Source organism: Ailuropoda melanoleuca, chromosome 7 (assembly GCF_002007445.2).
Source record: "Ailuropoda melanoleuca isolate Jingjing chromosome 7, ASM200744v2, whole genome shotgun sequence".
Taxonomy (NCBI): Eukaryota; Metazoa; Chordata; class Mammalia; order Carnivora; family Ursidae; genus Ailuropoda; species Ailuropoda melanoleuca.
The window spans coordinates 11,664,997-11,685,714 of NC_048224.1; the positions used below are offsets into that span (position 1 = coordinate 11,664,997).

At 42.1% G+C, this 20,718-nt stretch overlaps 1 protein-coding gene across 5 annotated transcripts in view; it reads left to right on the forward strand.

Annotated features, from left to right (window-relative positions):
- ADAMTSL1 (ADAMTS like 1) overlaps positions 1-20,718 on the forward strand; it is an 861,688-nt gene that overhangs the window by 753,169 nt on the left and 87,801 nt on the right. For all 5 annotated transcript variants that reach the window (XM_019801253.2, XM_034663958.1, XM_034663959.1 and 2 more), the window contains one exon: positions 13,078-13,205. In XM_019801253.2, the coding sequence (XP_019656812.2) occupies positions 13,078-13,205 (128 nt within the window). The remainder of the gene's footprint in view (positions 1-13,077; positions 13,206-20,718) is intronic.

Genomic DNA, 20,718 nt, shown 5'->3' on the forward strand with positions numbered 1-20,718 from the left:
CCCCATCACCTAATTAACCCACCTCCCTTCCAGTAACCATTAGTTTGTTCTCTATAGTTAAGAGTCCATTTCTTGGTTGCCTCTTTTTCTTCCACCCCCAACTGTGTTTATTTGTTTTGTTTCTTAAATTCCACATATGAGCGACATCATACAACGGTATTGTCTTTCTCTGACTGACTCATCTCATTTAGCATAATATAATACTCCCTAGCTCCATCCACAATGGCAAGATTTCATTCTTTTTCATGGCTGAGTAATCTTCCAAAGAATGTTCCACATCTTTATCCATTCATCAGTCAATGGACACTGGGCTCTTTCCACAATTTGGCTATTATTGATAGTGCTGCTATAAACATCGGGGTGCATGTATCCCTTCGAATCAGTATTTTTGTATCCTTTGGGTAAATTGTTGCTGGATCTTAGGGTAGTTCTATTTTTAAATTCTTGAGGAACTTCCATGCTGTTTTCCAGATTGGCTGCACCAGTTTGCATTCCCATAAACAATGTAAGAAGGTTCCCATTTCTCTGCATCCTCGCCAACACCTCTTGTTTCCCGTGTTGTTAATTTTAGCCATTCTGACTGGTATGAGGTGATATCTCATTACGGTTTTGATTTTTATGTCCTTGATGATAAAGGATGTTGAGTATCTTTTCATGTGTCTATTAGCCATCTGCATGTCCTCTTTGAAAAGTGTCTATTCATGTCTTCTGCCCATTTTTTACTGGATTATTTGATTTTTGGGTGTGTTGTGTTTTTTTTTAATCAGAGAGAGAGAGAGCCCACAAGCAGGTGGAGTGGCAGGCAAAGGGAGAAGGAGTCTCCTCACTGAGCAAGGAGCCCAATGTAGGACTCGACCCTAGGACCTTAGGATCATGACCTGAGCCAAAGTCACCTGCTTAACCAGCTGAGCCACCCAGGCATCCCAGGGTGTTGTTTTTCCTCAGATTTTATTTATTTGAGAGAGAGAGAGAGCATGAGTGGGGGAAGGGTAAGAGGGACAAGCAGGCTCCCTGCTGAGCACAGAGCTAGATCCCAGGACCCTGAGATCATGACCTGAGCTGAAGTCAGACGCTTAACTGACTGAGCCATTGGGTGTTGAGTTTTATAAGTTCTTTATATATTTTTGATATTAATCCTTTATCTGAAATGTCATTTGCAAATATTTTCTCCCATTCCATATGTTGCCTTTTGGTTCTATTGATTGTTTCTTTCACTGTGCAAAAGCTTTTTATTTTGATGCAGTCCCAGTAGTTTATTTTTGCTTTTGTTGCCCTTGCCTCAGGAGACCTATCTAGTCAAAAGTTGCTACAGCCTATGTCAAAGAGGTTACTGCCTGTGTTCTCCTCTAGGATTTTGATGGTTTCCTGTCCACCTCATATTCCAAGGCCACGTGTAACATACATTTCTCTTGGAAAGAGCTCCTTCCCCCCACCCAAAAAGTTGTTTCTTGTTTGTCCAAAAAGACGAAAGTGGTCTCTGAAAACATTTCTTACCTAATCTGAGCAGGATTCCATACAGGCTAAGTACATCTTCCTAAAAACACATGCTGGCTTTGTTAGAAACCACATGCACTTGCTTTGCTTCCTACTTCTCTGGTTTTTCTTTCTCAGTCTTTGTGCATTTCTCTTCCTCTACCTGCCTCTTGTCTACCCTCTTGGGAGTCTCACTCTATATACAGTCATGACTCCCAAGGTTCCAGACTTCCCCTGGTTGCTGACGATTCTCACGTGTCCAGCACCAGCCCAAGTCTCTCTCCTGACTCCTACGCACAGCTGCCTACTGGACATCCCTCCCAGATGCTTCACAAAGAGGTCAACTCTGTACATCGAAAACTAAACTCAATCCTTATCTCAGGAAAGAGTACTTCCACCTATCCGACTGCCCAAGCCAAAATATTTCTAGACTCTTCTTGCTCCTCAGTGGCTCTTTCATTCCTCCACCTTTCTCTCTTCTCACTGCCTCTACTTGGGTTTACCCTTGTCCACTCTAGATGATTTCAACAGCTCCCTAACTCTGTATTTGCCTTCTCTAGACCAGGGGTTGGCAAATTACACCCAGTAGCATTTACATTTTTTAAAGGGTTATTAAAAATGGCTTTTAAAGGGTTATTGAAAGAGCCATTGAAATTGCGCCCAGAGCAGTTGAGTCAACTTGCTCAAGGTCTCACACTCAGTAAGTGGTAGAGCTGGGATTTGAACCCAGGTTATTTGAAGGGTTATTAAAAGTATGGCTTTTACATTTTTAAAGGGTTGTTGAAAACAAGAAATAGAATATGCAACAGATACTATAGGTGGCCCTCTAAAGACTAAAATATTTACTGTCTGTCCTGTTCTAGAAAAAAATGTATTGCCTCCTGCTCAAGATCATTTGACGTGCTCCTGCCGGAGTATCTTTCATGCTGCTCCCATGCTTGAAATTCTTTTAATGGCTTGCCATCACTTGAGGATAAGTTCCAAGTGCCTTCACATGATTTGCAACACCTTTTATTATCTGACATTTGTCTCTCTCACTCGCTTGATCTCTTACCATACCCCCCACCTCACCCCTCTGAGCTATGACTTTCAGAAGTACACAATTACTTGCTGTTTATGAATTTGCTTGGGGCCTTAGATTTGCTTCAGCCTATCCTTCCTTACCAGAAGCATATCCCCAAGGCTCAGTTGAGCTGGCATAGTAGAGCTGGAAATTTGAACTCAAGATGACGCCCTCCACGGCCCACATAGTACCGTATACGTTGTACTTTATCTCAGCCCACCCTACCACGGCATGTTAGAATTCGCTTTTTGTTTCTCTCCATTACCTTCTAAATTGCGTTAGTCTTCCTCAAGGGCAGATGTTTGAGAATGTATGTCAATTTCTCCACAATTCCAAGAATACAATAGACATCCAACAGATGATAAACTAATGGATAAATGAATAGGGGAATAAACACTAGTGATTAGCAGGGAAGTTTCCTGATTACCAGAGACTGTAGTCTGCATGGTTTTGCATAATCTGAACACCAGTCTTTAATACGCAATTATGGCAGAGTTCCAGAGTGGTACCCACTCCCATCTAAACATTTCTGCCCTGACCACATGTTCTCCATTACAGAAGTGTCAGGAACCCTGAGGTCATGTGGCCCACAACTACAATCTGAAAAGCCCTGCTGGAGAATGAATAAGGACCGAGAATAAACACCCTGTAGCATCCTATCTCCTGTCACATCCATGCCGCTGAAGAAATCGTCATCATCACCATCATCACTTTAGTGACCATTCGCTTTGAGCTAGGTCCTGTTGTCAGTGTTTTACAGGTGTTCATTTATCCTTACAATAACGTTTTGAGGTTACTATCCCAATTTTCCAAATGTTGAAATTGAAGCAGAGAGATCTTAGATTAACTTGCCCAAAGTCTCACACTTAATATGTATTGGAGCTGGGATTTGAACCCAAGGAAGTCTGGCTCCAGGGACTATTTCTTTGTGTTGATTTTAACCTTAGTTGAATCCATGGACTTGGCCATTGTTTGAAAAAGAAGCCACTGGAGTCAGCTAGATCTAGCATAAATTAACATTCTGTCTTCTAGCCAGCTGGCTTGCAGTCTGTGAGGTTTTCATTTTTATTTGGCACATACATGTTAGGGAAAGCCTTTCTTCTATTTCCTACTGCTCTACCTTCATATAGACATTCCCAGCTATAAACATGCATCGTACTAGGCACATAATAGCTACTCAGTAAATACTGTAATTGTGACATATGCATTTGCCTCTCTCTGTGTGTTTACAGCATTGATGGCCTGTGCACATGGGCATCTAGAGACCTAGACCACAAGCAAGTCTAAGCTAAACTGTCCCTTGCTTTTCAGTTACTCTGCATAAATATCGAACACTTACTGGGCCCTCCTACCCTTCACCACACTGAGGCGAGATTCAGGCAGAAGCTAACTCCAGTTTGCATTTGGTAGGGTGTAACACTGGCCTTAGAGTCTCACAAGCCACTCTTCCCCACATCTAATATCAGGAGGCTCGTGTAATATGGACAGATGTACGTTCAGTATTCCTATGTCTGAACCCAAATCCAGAAACAGTACCTGTAAGGACACTGCTAACTTCCTCATAGAAAAGAAAATCTAGATTCTCTAAAATTGGCATTGGAAGTCAGATTACCAAATTGGGAAGGAAAGCTGACTGAAGAGAGATCCTGTCGCTGAGAAAACCTAAATCCTTCTGATAACGCCACACTGGCAGAGAAGTCCCGGCTCGCTGTTCAACACTTTGGCCCAAAACTGAACTGCCAGTCGACAGAATATGCATAGTTCAGCTAATAAAAGGCTTACAGCACTTAAGACTTTTCTAAAGGTTATGGGATTTTTCAAAGGAATGCCAGTGAACATGAAGAATCATGTGAAACTAGATACTTTGAAGAAAATACTGATTCCTTCTTAGGGGTGAAAAGTGGTTCACAGGTAATAGTCTATCTACATGGAATCCTAGGGAAAGGGCTAATGCCAAGGAGTTTCTGCCTTTTAACCCCTAAGCCTGTCCTGTTTTCCTTCTATTCTAGGTCTGCCTGATTCACACTGGTCATGTCTGACTACCCCCTTGGTTAGGAAGAGCAGTCTGATGGTACATCAGTTAACACAGAGGGCAGCCCACAGTGGTAGAAAGGCAATAGGGTTAGAATCAGAGCAACTTAGGCTGGAATTCCAGTTCTGCCACTTCCTGTCCTTGTGAGCCCACTTTAACCCCTCCAAACTTGGGTTTGCTCATTAGTTAAGTTAAAACACTTACACGTGCTCTGCAGAAGAGCAAGGGTGTGGAAAGCAGATAATATGTGTAAAGTGCCTGGCACACAATGGATACTCGTCTGTCAGTATCTATAATGATTGGCATGTAGATATGAGGTCATTATACCATCTGCCAGGACTTCACAAAATAAGGAGCTTAATTCTCATTTTGAGGACTCTAGGAACAACCTAGGCAGTTGTTCAAAGAGCTGAGATAGAAAAGTAGGTAGGAAAACATAGTGTGGTGGAGAATTAACCTAAATCCAAGCAATAGGAGAGGATGCTTCTATTCTTCTGACCATTTATTTATTTATTTATTTAGCTAGCTAGCTAGCTAGCTATTGTTTCTGGTCTGGTAGAAGAGAGAGATCTGTATACTCTCTATGCTTATACTTCCCAGTTTTGGATAACTTTCCAAAGTGGTGTTGAATAGGAGATGAATTAAGGAGTATTTGGAAGGCTTTGGCCTGGGCAACACAGAGTATTTACAGATGGCAACTTCTCAGAATGGAAGACAGAATCAAATGGGAAATGCCTCCAGGGTCAAGATCAGAACCACAGCTGTGAATAACACTATATGTAAAAGTCATAAGCACATGAAATGCTGTTTCCAAGTTTACAGAGACTATAAAAGCTGAAAGCAGGGCAGGAAGGGAGAGAAGAAACCAGTTTCAGTTTGGTTTGGCTTATTTCCTTTGTAGAACTAAAGGCAGTGGGGATGACAAATGTTTTTCCCAGTTAAAAACTGGAATAATAGCAAGTCGGAGGAACAGGGGCCATCCCACTAAATACATAGGCCTCAAGGGGGAAAAGAAAGTATTGAAGGTCAACATGAAGGTCACAGGAGCATCAGAGGACACAAGACAGTGACAAGCAGGTGGCACAAGTGAGGCACTGACTATTGCCTGAAAGGCTGGGGGTCTGCAAAGATCCCCCTCATGCTTTATTTATTCTTCTTAGAAGAGTGGTCCTAGACAAAGGCAGAGTTCTGAAAAAGTGCTTAACGTTGTTATATAAATGAGGCATTGGAACAAACCAGAAGCGAAAATTCTTCCATGTTCTAGGTCCGGGTCAGCAAACTTTTCTTATAAAGGGCCAAATGATAAACATTTTAGGCATTGCAGGCCATCCTGTCTGTGTCCCCACCATTCATTTCTGCCATTGTAGCCTAAAAGCGGTCATAGAAAGCACTTACCGGGGCATGGTGGTGCGCTAATAAAACTCTAGTGACAAAAGCAGGTGGCAGCTGACCAGAGTTTGATCCCCCTCCCAGGTAAATAGGAAATCGAGTCAGAGTCATGTCACGCAGAGGTTGATAGCTCCAAGTGAATTACCCAGCTAGCAAATAAAACTACACGTATTAGCAAATTCAAGACTTCATGAGTTGCTGAAGAGAGAGAAGTTGAAAAGTTTGGCAGAAAGTATTAGGACAGGGTTAAGAACGTGTGGTCAGGTGGCCTCTCCCATTCCAAGAATATGTTCTGTACTTCCACCTGGAGCAATCGTGAAGCTTCCAGCATCAAATAACTTTTAGTTGGCAATTACATTAAAACAGCCAAGGTTATAAAAAGTTGCCCTAGCCAAATGGTGATATGAAACTCTTCATGAACCTCAACTCTGTTCCCCAAAATATCTGTGCGAAACAAAACTCGGCCTTGCAAGTCTCTGGGCTACTATAATTTTTGGTTTCAGAAAAAAAAAAATTCTTGCTCACAGAGGAGGTCTTCTCACAGCATTCTTTTTTTCCTCCAGCTTCAAGCTATTTAAAATCTAGAATATTCTTGTTAGTGATTATCCATTTCCCTGAGTAACTACAAACTTTGGCATAAATTACCCCCCACCAAAAATGAGGCCAAACCACATGCCTTCCAGTTATTTAAAATCCAGAATATTCTTTTTAGTGATTGTCCATTTCCCTGAGTAACTACAAACCTTGGCACAAATTACCCCCCACCAAAAATGAAGCCAAACCACATGCCTTACTATTAGGCCCCAGTGGATGCCTGCATATGGTCATTTTTGTAAAGGTCAAAGGTCACTCCCCATTCCTGATTCCACCATGCACTAGCTGAGCAAGTTACTTCTCTGAGCTTTCACTTCTTCTCTCAAAAGGGGTAAAATCATTGATCTAATCACATGACAGTGAGAATGAAATTATGGAAAGCTTATACACTTGTCTAATAAGTAACGGCCCCCACCGTACCTCTGTGATAGATTTGATGATCCTAGTCAGGAGAAGAAAAAGTCTGCATTTCAGGGTAACTAAAAGTCCTCAGCATTTCCTCCTAGGAATTTGGAGCTGATGTTCTTTGCACAGCTGCCTTTCACTTCACATATTTGCTTGTAAGCTCACTTTTTTCCAAATCTCATTCCTTTATTCTCTACTTATATACTTTTTTTTTTTTTTTTTGCAATTACAGGATTCTGGCTTTTTTTTTTTCAAGTGTTCTAAGATTTCAGTATCTGGTTCATAGTGTTAAAGCAGTTATGAAAATATGTAGTTATACTTACTCAGAAATTTCTGAGTCAAGAGTAGAACTGAGCCAGTTGCCAACCCAATGTGCCATCCGGTCTCAGTCTCTGTTCCTCTTCTCCATCCCCAATGCTACCCCCAAGGTAAAGGCACTGTGGCTTACTCCCTGCTCGCTCACACAGAAAACCCTCTGTCCCTCCCCATGTGCCTGATTGATATTTTATTCCTTGAAAGCTCTACATTTCTCAGTCCTTTACCCTTGTCAGAACAGTTCGTCACAACGTCCAGAATACATGTGCTCAGACATGAAGAGTGAATGATGGTGGCAATGGTCATGTCAATCACAGCAGCAACAACCTATGCTTCCGTAGGTTTTGCCACATCAGGCACTCATCTCCATTATTTCTTTACTTATTCTGAGAGAGAGAGAGTGCGCTTGTGGGGGTGGGGGCAGAGACAGAGAGAGAGAATCATAAGCAGACTCCATGCCCAACGTGGAGTCTGACACGGGGATTGATCTCTCAACTCTGAGATCATGACCTGAGCCAAAACCAAGAGTTGGAAGCTTAACTGACTGAGCCACCCAGGAGCCCATCGTCTGTCTATATCCTTTAAATACCTGAGCTCAGGTAGGATACTCACAACAATCCTAGATAGGTGCTATAATTCTCCTCATTCTATAATTAAGGAAACTGTGATGCGGGGGTAAATGACTTGTCCAAGGTTACAAAGTGACTGAGTGGTAAAGCTGGGGTTGGGACCCAGGCAGTTCGCCTCCAGCATCTGGGCTCTTAACCTCTATACTTTATTGTCAGTAGGGATCATTTCGAGCTCCACTGCTCTGAAGATAACTAAACAAGTATCTATTCAGCATGCCAGCCCTGTGCTGAATACTGAGGAGGGAACTATGGAAGAAGCAAGAGTCTCAGCCCTTGCAGTATTAGTTTCCAATCTAACTAAAGAAATGAGACTTTGTAGAGTAGAAAGGGTTTTGTAGTACACCTCAGAACAACTCTGGGAGATCAGGAAAGGTAGAAATTCTTGTGGACCGTGGTAACACAGGAGGTAGAATTCGACTCGTTCCTAATGGAATGGGAAAATTTGGAAAGATAGATGGGAGAAGAAAGAGCATGAATTCATCCCCAAGTGAATGACAAGGAGACTCAAAGAGGCCACCTTGATTTGAGAAACAAGTTAGTGTTGGGATGTGGGATAGGTAATTTTGCAAAGAGGAGAGGAAGATACTATTCTAAAGAGAAAGGACGTGCCTGTGATTTCCAGCGTCCAGTCCTGTGTTGGGACCTAAAATGGGTTTAAGAATGCATGCTTGTGAGGGCAGAAGGCCTGAGCCTCCTATGAACTATCTGAGGTCACTATTATCCTCCGTTTGCAGAAAGAGATTAGAGGCTCAGAGTTGAAAAGCTCATCGAAGTCCTCCACATGTCTCTGTCTCTCTTGACTGAAAGCAGAAGCCTTCCTCTCCAGCAGCAGCTTCACGTAGCTGGTCATGAAGGTGACTTTGAGAGACAGGCCTACACAGAACAGTGGTGGTCATAGCTGACCAAGGATTCAGAGGGCATCATGATGCCACCCCACTCACCAAATTGCTAGACACTCTCTTTTAGACACCCAGAGCTTCCTCCTTTTCACCTCAGAGTACTTTCTCACTGTACGTTACAAATGCAGAGGAGACAACTTCACCTCAAGGAGCTTGGACTTGGTAGGACTGGCCCATGGGCACCTTGTCTGGATCCTACTCACAAGGTGGACAAGAGCCATACTTATGTCACTAAAACAATTATTTTTACTCTCTCAGCTGCTCTTTCTTCGTTAGAATGCTCGAGCAGACATGCTGTCACAAAGAAGCTCACAAGAAAAGGCCATCAGAAAAGCAAAACTCCTTTATTTTCTGGCTAACTGTATGACCAAAGAAATAAAGCAGTAAGTTTTAGCTCAGTAAACCAAAAGGGAAGTGGGGTATGGGTATGGGAGAAAAGCAGCTAGTATTAATATATCTAATGTGACCACAGGACCATTTTCTATGTAGGCCTTAATTATGCCCCATTCCATGTCCCTTCATTCTCTGATTCCTTAAATTCCAAAACAACCCCAGAGAAATCTTTCTGGTTTTGCTTGGAAAGCAGCACTATGTTTCTGTGTCTGTGCATTCTAAAACAGTCCTGTCAAATCCGAAAACGAAATACAAGCTGACAGAATTCAGCTACTAACAAATTAAGTTAAATTAATAGAGCAGACGCCTGAAATACAAAGAAAACATTTTTCCCCCCAGGAATCTCTCTCCCTAAATGCCAGGCTAGATAGACTATGGACGACCTCAGGTTTCACAGCAAAGCCCTTTCCTTTGCCTTGTCATGTTTCCTAGAGAGCCCTGCATGGGAACCCTCTCCAGAACTACTGCTCCCCCTGGTGGCAGCCTCCAAACCCCCACCTACTGAAGTTGAGGACATACTAAAAGACATGATAAATTGAAAAAAGAGTGTTAGACAAAGAATCTCTATTTCAAAGTCCGACTCCACAACCAAATAACTCTGTACCTCCTTAAGCGAAAGAGTTCAGTTTTATGAGTGGAAATAATTTGTAAGTATATGCAATAAGTGACAGATTCAGATTTTGTCCCATGTAGATTTTGTCTTAAGTTCATATTTAAGACTGTTTTTATGAAGGCGAATACTTTATCTTCTCTATGTATATACATTTTCTAGAATAAAAGAACATGCAAATGGTGAATCTCAAGGTCTAGGTTCATTCCTTTCCAGCCCCATTATTCCCATCCTAGTTCAGCCCCATATGCTCTCCTCCTTCTCACCTCTGTGGGGATCGTTTCCAAGCTCCAGACCTGCTCAGAGAGCATTATGGCTCACGCAGTAGCACCTGTGTCTATAAGTGGTGCAGCTACAAAAGCAAACCCCCACCTTTAAAAAATGGGCGGTTCAGGCCCACTGTGGGAGTGGGTTTTATACCTCCTGCATGAGATCAGGCAGATACAGTAGTTCTAGGGGGGGGAATGAGCTGAATATGGAGATCTAATAAATTGTCTGGCGGCTACAGAGAATTGGCCAATAGCATGTGCCCCTCTCTTCCTTTCTGACAATCTTTACCACTCCCATCCTTCCTTGAATTTAATTCTTCATTCGGAGCGTCCAACATTACCAACAAAAGCATCACTGGAAATGCCAAAAGATTGTCTGGAAATGCCTTATATACCTTATTTTCACAGCTTCCTCTGCTGAGTAGGAAAACCTACTTCAACTGAGTTTTAGAAGGAAATAAGCTGAAATGTAGGAAGGTAAAGGGATTTGCCAGTAGTGACTACTTAAACAATAGCAGGACCAAAATGAAGTTCAGTAGACCGGCCTTCTAGCCTCTTGCTCTGAATCTTCAAGAAACCTCTCTGTAGGGAAGAGAGTGACAATGTCAGTTTTAGGGAGGCAACCATCCCAAGGGACTTGGGAATTTAGCAAATTCTAATCCCTGCCTTTTGAGTGCAGTGAAACTGAATAACAATGGACTAGACTCAATCATCATGAGCAGTCAGTTCTATTGAAATTTGATTAAGCCTGCTTTTATTATTGCTGTTTGGAAATCATTATGGAGGCATACATGTTCCTGGGACATCATCATGATTTAAATCATAAAATCAGTTTTTAATTTTTTTAATCTAAAACAGCCTGAATACCTGAAGAGATTTAGCAATGATATATAGTTGTGTCTGTTAAGATTCTTTTTTTAGATAGTGACATTATTGCATATTATATAGTTTACCAAAGATAAGAAGTGTGTATCGTCATCTTTCTCTTATTAGCTTCTTTGAAATAGACCAACATGTAATTGTTTGGGGAAAATCACTTAGCATTTAATGGATGTGTGAATGAATGAGTGGATGAACGCTACCACCCCTCTCCCCCACCCCTCATGAAACTTCAGCTCCAGTTCAGTGCCCCAAAAGCTCCACTCTCTCAGCAATTGTGGTGATGGTGTGGAATGGCACTGAATCAAACACAGACCATCCAGAAACTTCCCTTTAGCTGAGGTTTTCTGTTTCCTTCCCCATTTTTACCAGAACTGCATAAGTAGATTGAAGACTGACACATGTAAGCCTTGCTTTTCCTCTTTCCTGCCTTCCCTCTGCCAGGAGGTAAGAGTAAGCAGTGCAATCAGCTGAAGGCCAAAAATGGATTTGAGGAAGCGTGATCCATTGCCAGACTGGTTGCCCACCTCAGAATAACTACGAGCTGACGAGAGACAGTGCCAAAGTGCCAATACCATAGAGTCTGGACAGGACCCAGCAGGAGAGATAGTGAAAAAAGGAAAGGATGGTATAGTGGAGAGAACATGTTGCTGGGGCAGGAGGTCTGACTCCTAGTCTTAATTTCACCACCAAGTCTCACAAGTCCTTCTGACATTTTTCATGCTTTCCCTCCCTCTCCTTTCCTTTAAAATGACCCCTGTTTCCAGCTTACCTCCTGTGGGTGGATGTTAACATGATATTAGGTGAACAGATCTTTGGGACTTTTAAAACTAGGGAGGAGGAAATTATCACAAACATGGAAATGACTGACTCCAGAAGCCCATAAGCCATCTGTAAGGCATTGCTGTGCCATTGAATGGTTTGCCAACCTAAGGCCTGGGCAGGTCCAGGCACTGGATCTCTGAGCTTCCTGTCTGTCCTCCTCCATTGCCCTTCTGGATTCCCACCTCCACCTATACAATCCAGTTGTCATCAGCCTCATCGAGTCACTGAGACATCAGCTTCAAATCATCATTAGTCACTAATCTGCAAAGGCATAAATCAAAAAAAAAAAAAGAGTAGACTGATATTGAAGTGGATTTGAAGCTCTTGTTAGGCACTCACAATGTGATTCTTATAATTATTTTTAGGGAAAGCAAAGTGTTGGAACTAGATGGTGATTATTCTGGAATTCTCTACCATTGTCTGAAGCTCAGGTTTTGCCTTCATTTTACTGGGCACCTTCTCTACAAAGGTCCTTTATTAAGTATTACGGAAACAGATCTGAGTTTTATACCCCATGATGTTTACAGACTAATGAAGGTAATAGATGTACATATGACTACCTAGAACCGAGAAGTAGTTAGACATAAAATTTCCTTCAAACATACGCATCAGGATCCTTTCATCAATATTTGACTCTTGGCTTCCTCTCACCTCCAATCCTTTACTCCAGATGTTTTTCTCCATGTCTGGAAGCCCTGCCTACTTTCCATCATCCAACCAAGCTCTACTCCTTTATGATTTTTCCTTTTCTTTAATAAGCCTTTCGCAAATCCGTCTGCACCATTCATTCTGGCATCCCCTCTCATCCGTGATGTGGGTGTTATATGTATTCAGCAAACATACACTGTCTACTCCCAACTGGTATTTTTAGATCAAGTAATCAACAAGCTGCATAGGCAATCAAAAACCTCATTTGTGGCTGCTTTCAGAATCACATCAATCAAAATGACGAGAGAGCCTGGGTTCCAGAGTGTCACTGTGGCTGGTTTGTGTCTTTTAAAACAGGGTTCCAGGGGCACGTAGGTGGCTCGGTTAAACATCCAACTCTTGATCTCAGCTCAGGTCTTGATCTCAGGGTCATGAGTTGAAGCCCCATGCTGGGCATAGAGCCTACCTTAAATAGATAGATAGATAGATAGAATCTGATAGATAGATAGATAGATAGATAGATAGATAGATAGATAGATAGATAGATAGATAGATATAAAAATAAAACGTGTTCCTTCCTGCCTTACCAGTATTAAATGCCAAAAAGGAGTCAACTGACCTGATCAGGTGTCCATTTCTTTTCTGTTGCTCCAGGATTCTTCTGCAGCCAGATGATTCCTTACAGATCCTGGCACCAGTGGAAGCTGATGTGGGTTTCTACACTTGTAATGCCACAAATGCCTTGGGATATGACTCTGTCTCCATTGCTGTCACGTTAGCAGGTAACATGAAAATCTTGTGTGGTTTGATTCGGAATGACACTGTGGGTGCCTATGACGTGCCAGGCAGGCCCAGGAGCACATAAATAAATGAGATTCATACCCTGCCTTCAGAGCGATTATAGCTTATCGTTACAATTAAATGGAGCTGACGTATAATAGGAAGTAGAATGAAATACATGGTATAAATGATAACCTAAGAGTAAACAAAGACCTTCATTCCATCTGGGAGATTTTAGAGTCAGAATGAGTGAATTTCAATAAGCAGAGATGGGGGAGATATTCCAGGAAGAAAGAACAATATGAGCAAAGGAGTTGTGTACAAATAAGTAACATGTTCGGGAACACGGGTTGTGAGCTGAGATCTTGAACACTCATTTGCGATCCTATCATTTCTCCTTGTTACACCTGTCACAGAGAAGACTTAAGACTCACGGGTAGCTGGAATTCCACAGTCATGGTTTGGAGCAAGAGTGTTCTTCTCTCCAGTTCTGTTTTATTTCAACCTCTTGCTCTAATGCACCTGCCAGCACTTTCCCTTTATCCACAAATCTGGGCAAACATTCTGCACATGGCAATTGCAGAAAACTGCGGTGCAGGGTACAGTGTCTCCCAAGGTTGCGGTCTTGTCATCATGTACTTTATAAAAACCTCTCAACGTAGGACACAAATCCTTGCCTTTGAAACTGAAAAAGACCTTAGGTGTCAATTGTACCAGTGCCCTCATTTCTTAGAGGCCGGGTCCTGTAACCTGAGGTCAAGTAACCACTCAGCTCGTTGTGGAGATAAGAAGGGAACTGAGGCCTCCTGACTCCCAGCTCATTGTTCCTTCCGTTTCCCCAATGGTCCTACCAAAGTAGGATACTTTTTCTCAGATCTGGGCCACGCAGTCTTTTTGGCGGTACGTTGCATGTGTTTGTATTTATTCTTTCCAATTGCTGCTCCCGTCAGATGATTCAGTAGATGCTAGAAAAGCCAACATCACCCCACACTGACCTCATCGATCCATGCTGGGATTATGTTGTCACACTGTTCTCTAGTCACACATGCTACTCCCTTGCATATCTGTTTAGCAAGAGCATTTCTGCCCCCATGACCTACGGCTGATCTGGAAAGGGACCTTTAGCAGGAGGCTTTCCAGGGAAGATGAAAGTCAGCCGTGAATAAGGCAAGCTAAGATTGCCCTGGGGTGGATTAAAGACTGATATTATTAATGCCTATTTTTTTTGAGTGAGCAGAACATTTGCTTTCCTCCTAATGTATTCCAGTTACAATCTTGATCCCCCCCCCCTTTATACAGAGTCCAGATGCTCAGCACCAATCTCGTAAAAGCTCTTCTGCGTTCCACACTCCAACCTGCCTTTAGCAAGGGCACTGCTGACATCCTTCCAGTTGCTGGCAAATAATGGCTTTTACAGGATTAAGTCTCTTGTTTATATTTATCCAGATACGGTTCAGCTCCATCACAGACTAAATAGCCTTTGTTCACCTGAATTTAATACGATTAATGGAAACCTGTCTGGAATTAAGTAAGGCAATTGTAACATCAGACTTGTCTTCAGCTCTTTGAAGAAGAGCTAGTGGAGGCTGCCAAAGTGTTCAAAGCCAGAAAAGAGAGAGCAGCCAGAGAGGCACTGGGTAATGGGAGGAAAGGGGCTGACCCACGAAGCAGATCACAAACACCACCCCTAGGGCCTAGGGGACTGTGTCCTTATACTTCAGTGCTGGGGTGGGTTCAGTCTGCTGATGAATCTAATATCTCCGATAAAAATTAAGGTTGGATTTGTGTCTTTACCTGGGATTATCATCTACAACTCTGGTATACCCGCTACTCTTCTAAACACACCCTCCGCCACATACTGTGGGACATTTAGCAATAAATAACGCCTGAGTTTGGTGCTCCATAATGTGTACAGACTAGGGAAGGCAACAGATGCATGCAGGACTACCTAGAATGGAGAGATTTACAATTTCCTTCAAATGTATGTGTCAAGATCCTGTGTAGTGGTGTATAAAATACCACCCAAATACACACTGAATTTAAGGGGGAAATAAGTGTCAAGCATTTCTAAATTTGTTTACCGATTATACTGCTTACCTTGAACAAAGTCTATAACCTCATTGAGTTTTCGTTCTCATCTATAAAAATGAAATTAATAATATCTTCTGGGATCGTTGTGCGTTAAACAAGATGGCACATGTAAAAAAGCATTTAGCCCTATGCCAGGCACACAGTTCACACTCAATAAATGTTTCATTTTCTTTCTCTAGCTTTCCTAAAATGAAACACATCCTGAAAGCAATTCTAAAATGTGTAAAACATGAGTCCAACTTGGCTTCCACGTATTCTTCATTATAAGTCTTCACACTGAAATTTTTCAAGTATGGACTTAAGAACTGATTGAGCTCAAATGCAGTCTAATCTTCATGGTAATCTCCGTGCTTCTGTACTTGCAAAATCATTGCAGACTTTTTGCCTTGACTTCTGTGTGGATGTTAGACCACAAGGGGGGAAAAATCTTTTTGAGGCTCAAGATACTCAGGTGTCCCTATGATTTTGTAAGGAAGGTATGAACTCTGGTCTTGCCAGTGTGTCTTAGTTAACCAGAAGTAGGGAGACTTACTCATAGTAACTCAGGAGAGCAGGAAGTGCATGACAGTTAAGCCTGAGGACTCTCTAGCCTCCTAATCTGCATTGGAATCCTGGCTCTGTCACTTCCTGGCTGTATAACCTCCAGCAACTTCTTTGCTCTCTCTGACTTGGCTTCTTCTTTGCAAATGCTGATAAAAATAGTGCTTGATTCAGACGGTTCCTGTCAAGATTAAATACATTCATTCATATAAAATGCTTATAACTGGGCACTTGATATTTGTTAGCTATTACTATTGTGAGAATAACGCATAAAACAAAAGCCGAGTTATTTTTACAGTAGGGGAGACTTTTTCAGAGAGTAGGAAGCTCACAAGCCCTGTGGAGGGCACCTCGCCCTCAGTGTCTGCATGTCAGCCCCAGAAGTTGGATTAGCCATCTGGAAAGGGCTGGACTTCCTGGGTTCAGAGCAAGGGGGACAGCTTGTGATAAGGAATATTTCAGAGGGGGCCGACGAACTCTCCGTGGCCCACAACCAGACCCCTTCCATTGAGTTGCCCCATCTTCAGGATTGACTGTGTTTCCAGTTCTGCCTCTCAGATTCATTTCAGGCCCATTGCCATTCTGTACACAATTTTTCTTTAAACATGTAAATACCATTCAGCTTCAGACATGCTATTACAGCCAAACCCTTCCTAGGTTTGCCTTCTTTGGGCCTGTAAATTAGTGTCTTTAGTATCCTCTTGCTTTTCTCCAAACCCATCCATTAGGTGTTGATTTATCTGTAAGTCTCAGAGATTTGAGGGTAATTTGCAAGTGTGTGTCAGCGTGGAGACAGCCAGCATCTCCCTGTCTGCCTCCCTGGTTCAGAAGGGAAGCTCACAGCCAGATAAACAAAGGGCCACAAAATTCCTTCCTGTCCTAAACTAACTTAATTGGGTACCTGTTTCACTGCTCAGAATGTAGATGACAGTAGCATACCATGGATGGGATGGTAATCGGGGGTAGGGAGGAGTATAAGAACATCCCCAGAATGTCACATACCTAACAGTTTGAAGTATTGATGACTTTACATCAGGTATAGACAGGTCTGGGTAAAGGAGAGTTTCTAGTGTATACAGAGATGGGCACAAAACGGGAGAGCCATCTCGACTAGTCAGATTCAACACTCAGCCAGGTTGCTCAGAAACCTTCCAATCTGAATGGCAAAGGCAGGGTCTTGAAGGAAAGCAGTAGTTTCCTGGTAAATTGCTTCAGTCTGGATCGGTGGAGTTTAGCTCTACTTACCAATGCAGATGAGTCCTTTCCAGGTGTAGACCATGGATGAGGTCATAGCCATAAGGGAAACAGTTTTGGTTGTCATTGATTTTATAAGATCACAAAAGAGATACTGTAAGGCCTGCCTGACATCATCACTGGAAAGTGAGAAGAAGATGAGGGATGAGCATATCTTTCATTGAAAGGAGAGAATACAGATGAGCTCATCTGAAGTTTTCCCAGGAAGAGAGAGACAGAAAATATTTCTCCTTTCCTGGCATGCTTTTCTGCTTTTTTATGAGTTGAATAGCTGACACATACTGTGTCTAATAAAGAGATCACAGAAAATAAAATAAAAGGAAAATAAAAATAAAAGGCCGTTGTCCTTGAAATTCTTCTTTCTCTACCCCCTCCCCATCATGATTTAGTAGCTGCAATAAAAGGCAAGCAGTTTTGTAAGGTTTTTATAACATAAGTCATTTCAGATTGGTATTTCTGAAATTTCTTTCCAGCAATTCTGTTAACCAGAGGAGGACTTTGCCTCACAGTTAGACTCAGAGAGGGTCCTGTCACCAGCGGCAAAGACAAACAAAGGAAGGTTTTCTCCAGTGCATTAGATCAGAGGGAAAGGTAGACAAGTTTGGCTATATTTCAGATGGTGCTCTGAACAACAGGGTAATGGCCATTGACTAATCCAAGCTGCCATCAAGGGATTTTATTATCAGATATAATACTGTGTAATCAACGTCCTTAAGTTTTGTTCAATATATACAGATGGAGAGCATGCCTACTAAAGAGGCCTAGCTTTTATAGAACTTAAATAAAATGGATAAGAATATAGCAGGAAAATCCAGCCAACTTGCTCTGCTCCTCAGTAGACTAAAAGAAACAAAGAAGTACGAATGATCCCAGCTAGCCCATCTCAAATTCTGAAAAGGCGACTTTCACGTCTATCCCAAGGAGTAAGGGAAGGATGCGTGTCGGGCAGGTAGTGGGATATGGCGTATCCTGGGTTAGTCGTTTCTGGGAGACCCTGCAGCATCACATTTTTGTACTAGGTATGCAGTCCCTTGTCAAGGAGTCTGCGCTGGATTTAACTTTTCTAGAAATGACCGTGTTCCAAAGTGGCTGTACCATTTTACATTTCCACCAGCAATGGAAGAGGGTTCCGGTTTCTCCACGTCCTCAACAACGCTCGTTAGCATCCTTTTTTATTATTATTATTATTATCACCATGCTCATGAATGAGAAGTCATATTTCACTGTCATTTTAAAGATTTTTTATTTTTATTTATGAGATAGAGACAGCCAGCGAGAGAGGGAACACAAGCAGGGGGAGTGGGAGAAAAAGAAGCAGGCTCACAGCGGAAGAGCCTGATGTGGGGCTCGATCCCATAACGCCGGGATCATGCCCTGAGCCGAAGGCAGACGCCCAACCGCTGTGCCACCCAGGCGCCCCTCACTGTCATTTTAATTTATATTTCTCTAATGATTAATGATGTCAAGTATCTTTTTTGTGCTTATTAGTCATTTATATATCTTTTTTTTGTAGCAATAACTTTGTTAAAACAACAGAAATACACAATCTTACACTTCCACAGGTCAAAAGTCTGGTATAGTCTCACAGGATAAAATCAAGATGTCAATAGGCTGCATTCCTTTCTGAAAGCTCTAGGGGAGAAAGCTTTTTTGCTCATTTGGGTTTTGGCAATACTTAATTCCTTGTGACCTAGGACTCTGGTCCCTGTTTTGTTACTGACTGTGAACGGAGTGCCATTCCCAGATTCTTTTTTTTTTTTTTTTAGATTTATTTATTTATTTATTTATTTATTTATTTATTTGACAGAGAGACAGCCAGCGAGAGAACGAACACAAGCAGGGGGAGTGGGAGAGGAAGAAGCAGGCTCCCAGCAGATCAGGGAGCCCGATGCAGGGCTCGATCCCAGGACCCTGGGATCACGCCCTGAACCAAAGGCAGCCGCTTAACGACCAAGCCACGCAGGCGCCCCCATTCTCAGATTCTAGAAGCTACTGCATTCCTTGGCATTTGGCCTTCTTCATCCATCTTCAAAGCTACAAATGGCGGGCTGAGCCCTTCTCTCGTTGCTTCTCTCTGACAAACTTCCTGTGTCTCCGTCTTCTGATTTTAAGAGCTCGTGTGACAGACTGGGCCCACCTAAGTAACCTAGAATAATCTCCCTGTTTTAAGGTCAGCTGATTAGCAACTTTGGTTTCCTTTTGCCATGTAGCATAACATAGACACTGATTCCAAGGATTAGCACGTAGGCATTTTGGGTTGGGGGTGGGGCATTATTCTGCCTACCACACCCCTACTGAAGGGCACAGCTCATTTTCATTGAACTGTTGCCATAGAAAAATGCAAATTTAATGTAGATAGACTTAATAATTTCTCCAGATATACCAAACCAACACACACACACACACACACTTTTAATCTCTCCATTTTTAACTGAGCCCAACTAATTCAAACTTGTAAAAAAAAATTACTTTGGGGCTAAACGTGTCTGTGCTGTGAACATAGCCTGAAGGTTACCAGTATCCTCTGGTCAAATCTTCCACTTTCTGTATTTTCTGATCAGATATTACACCACATTTCCCAGTGTAGTCAGAATATTACACAAAGGGTAATAATTTATTTTATTAGATTATGCTAACTAAAACCATGTAATGATTTGGATGAAAGAGAAACATTTATTTTTTACTATTACAAAAAAGGAAGCTTATTGTAATAATGGAATAAGTAAGATTGTAAGGAAAGTATTTGCCTCATTACAAAATATAGAAGCAGATTTAGAACTATAAATCTGTGTCCTTATTATAAACAGAGGGGTTTTAAATAGATACACACTTGGGTCTCTTGAAGACCTAAGAGTTCTATGAATGTCTTACATACAAATGAAGAACAGCTGTCCCTCCGCCACCACCGATAAACTCCCCTTACCTGAAATTCTAACGTTCACAGATTTACTTCCTTTATCTTTGGGAGACTAGAAGAAGTACAGCTTTTGCCAGTGATGTCTTGGAAAAATAACAGGGGAGAGGAAAGGTTCCCAGAGGACTGGTGATGAGAAAGGGTACCAGGTAAGCAGAGTGGACTGAAAGGCCAGATGCCAACTCTCAAGGCAGGAGGTGGAAGTGAAGGAGACCTTACATGAGCCAGCAGGACAGGAAGGAGTTAAAAAATCCCTGAGCTATAAAATGTGAAAGGCATTTGGAAGGAGAACCAGACTAAGGGGGGAAAAAAATCATGCATTTCAATATAACTATTATCTGTAACAAAGCGACTCTTGTTGAAATGGCCAGGTAGCCAGATCCTGAGAAGTTTCTGGCCAGCATGGGATGGTAACTAGGAATAGTCAGTATCCGTATCCCTCATTACTCATTTCAGATGTGTTAGATGTTGTTGGTCTTTATAAGGGCTTTCATGGCATCACACTGATCGTAGCCCCTTAAACTTTATTTAACTCGAGTCTCAAATTCTTCAACTGGGAATTCTCACCTCAGGAAGTTTTTGCAGATCTAACTCCAGTGGCCCTTGTGAGAAGCTTGTGATAAATTGCAGAAGCGAGCATTTCTTACGGCATTGTTTTGATATTCTCACTTATCATAGGGCATTATCCATTGATGAAATCTGGATCGAATGCAATC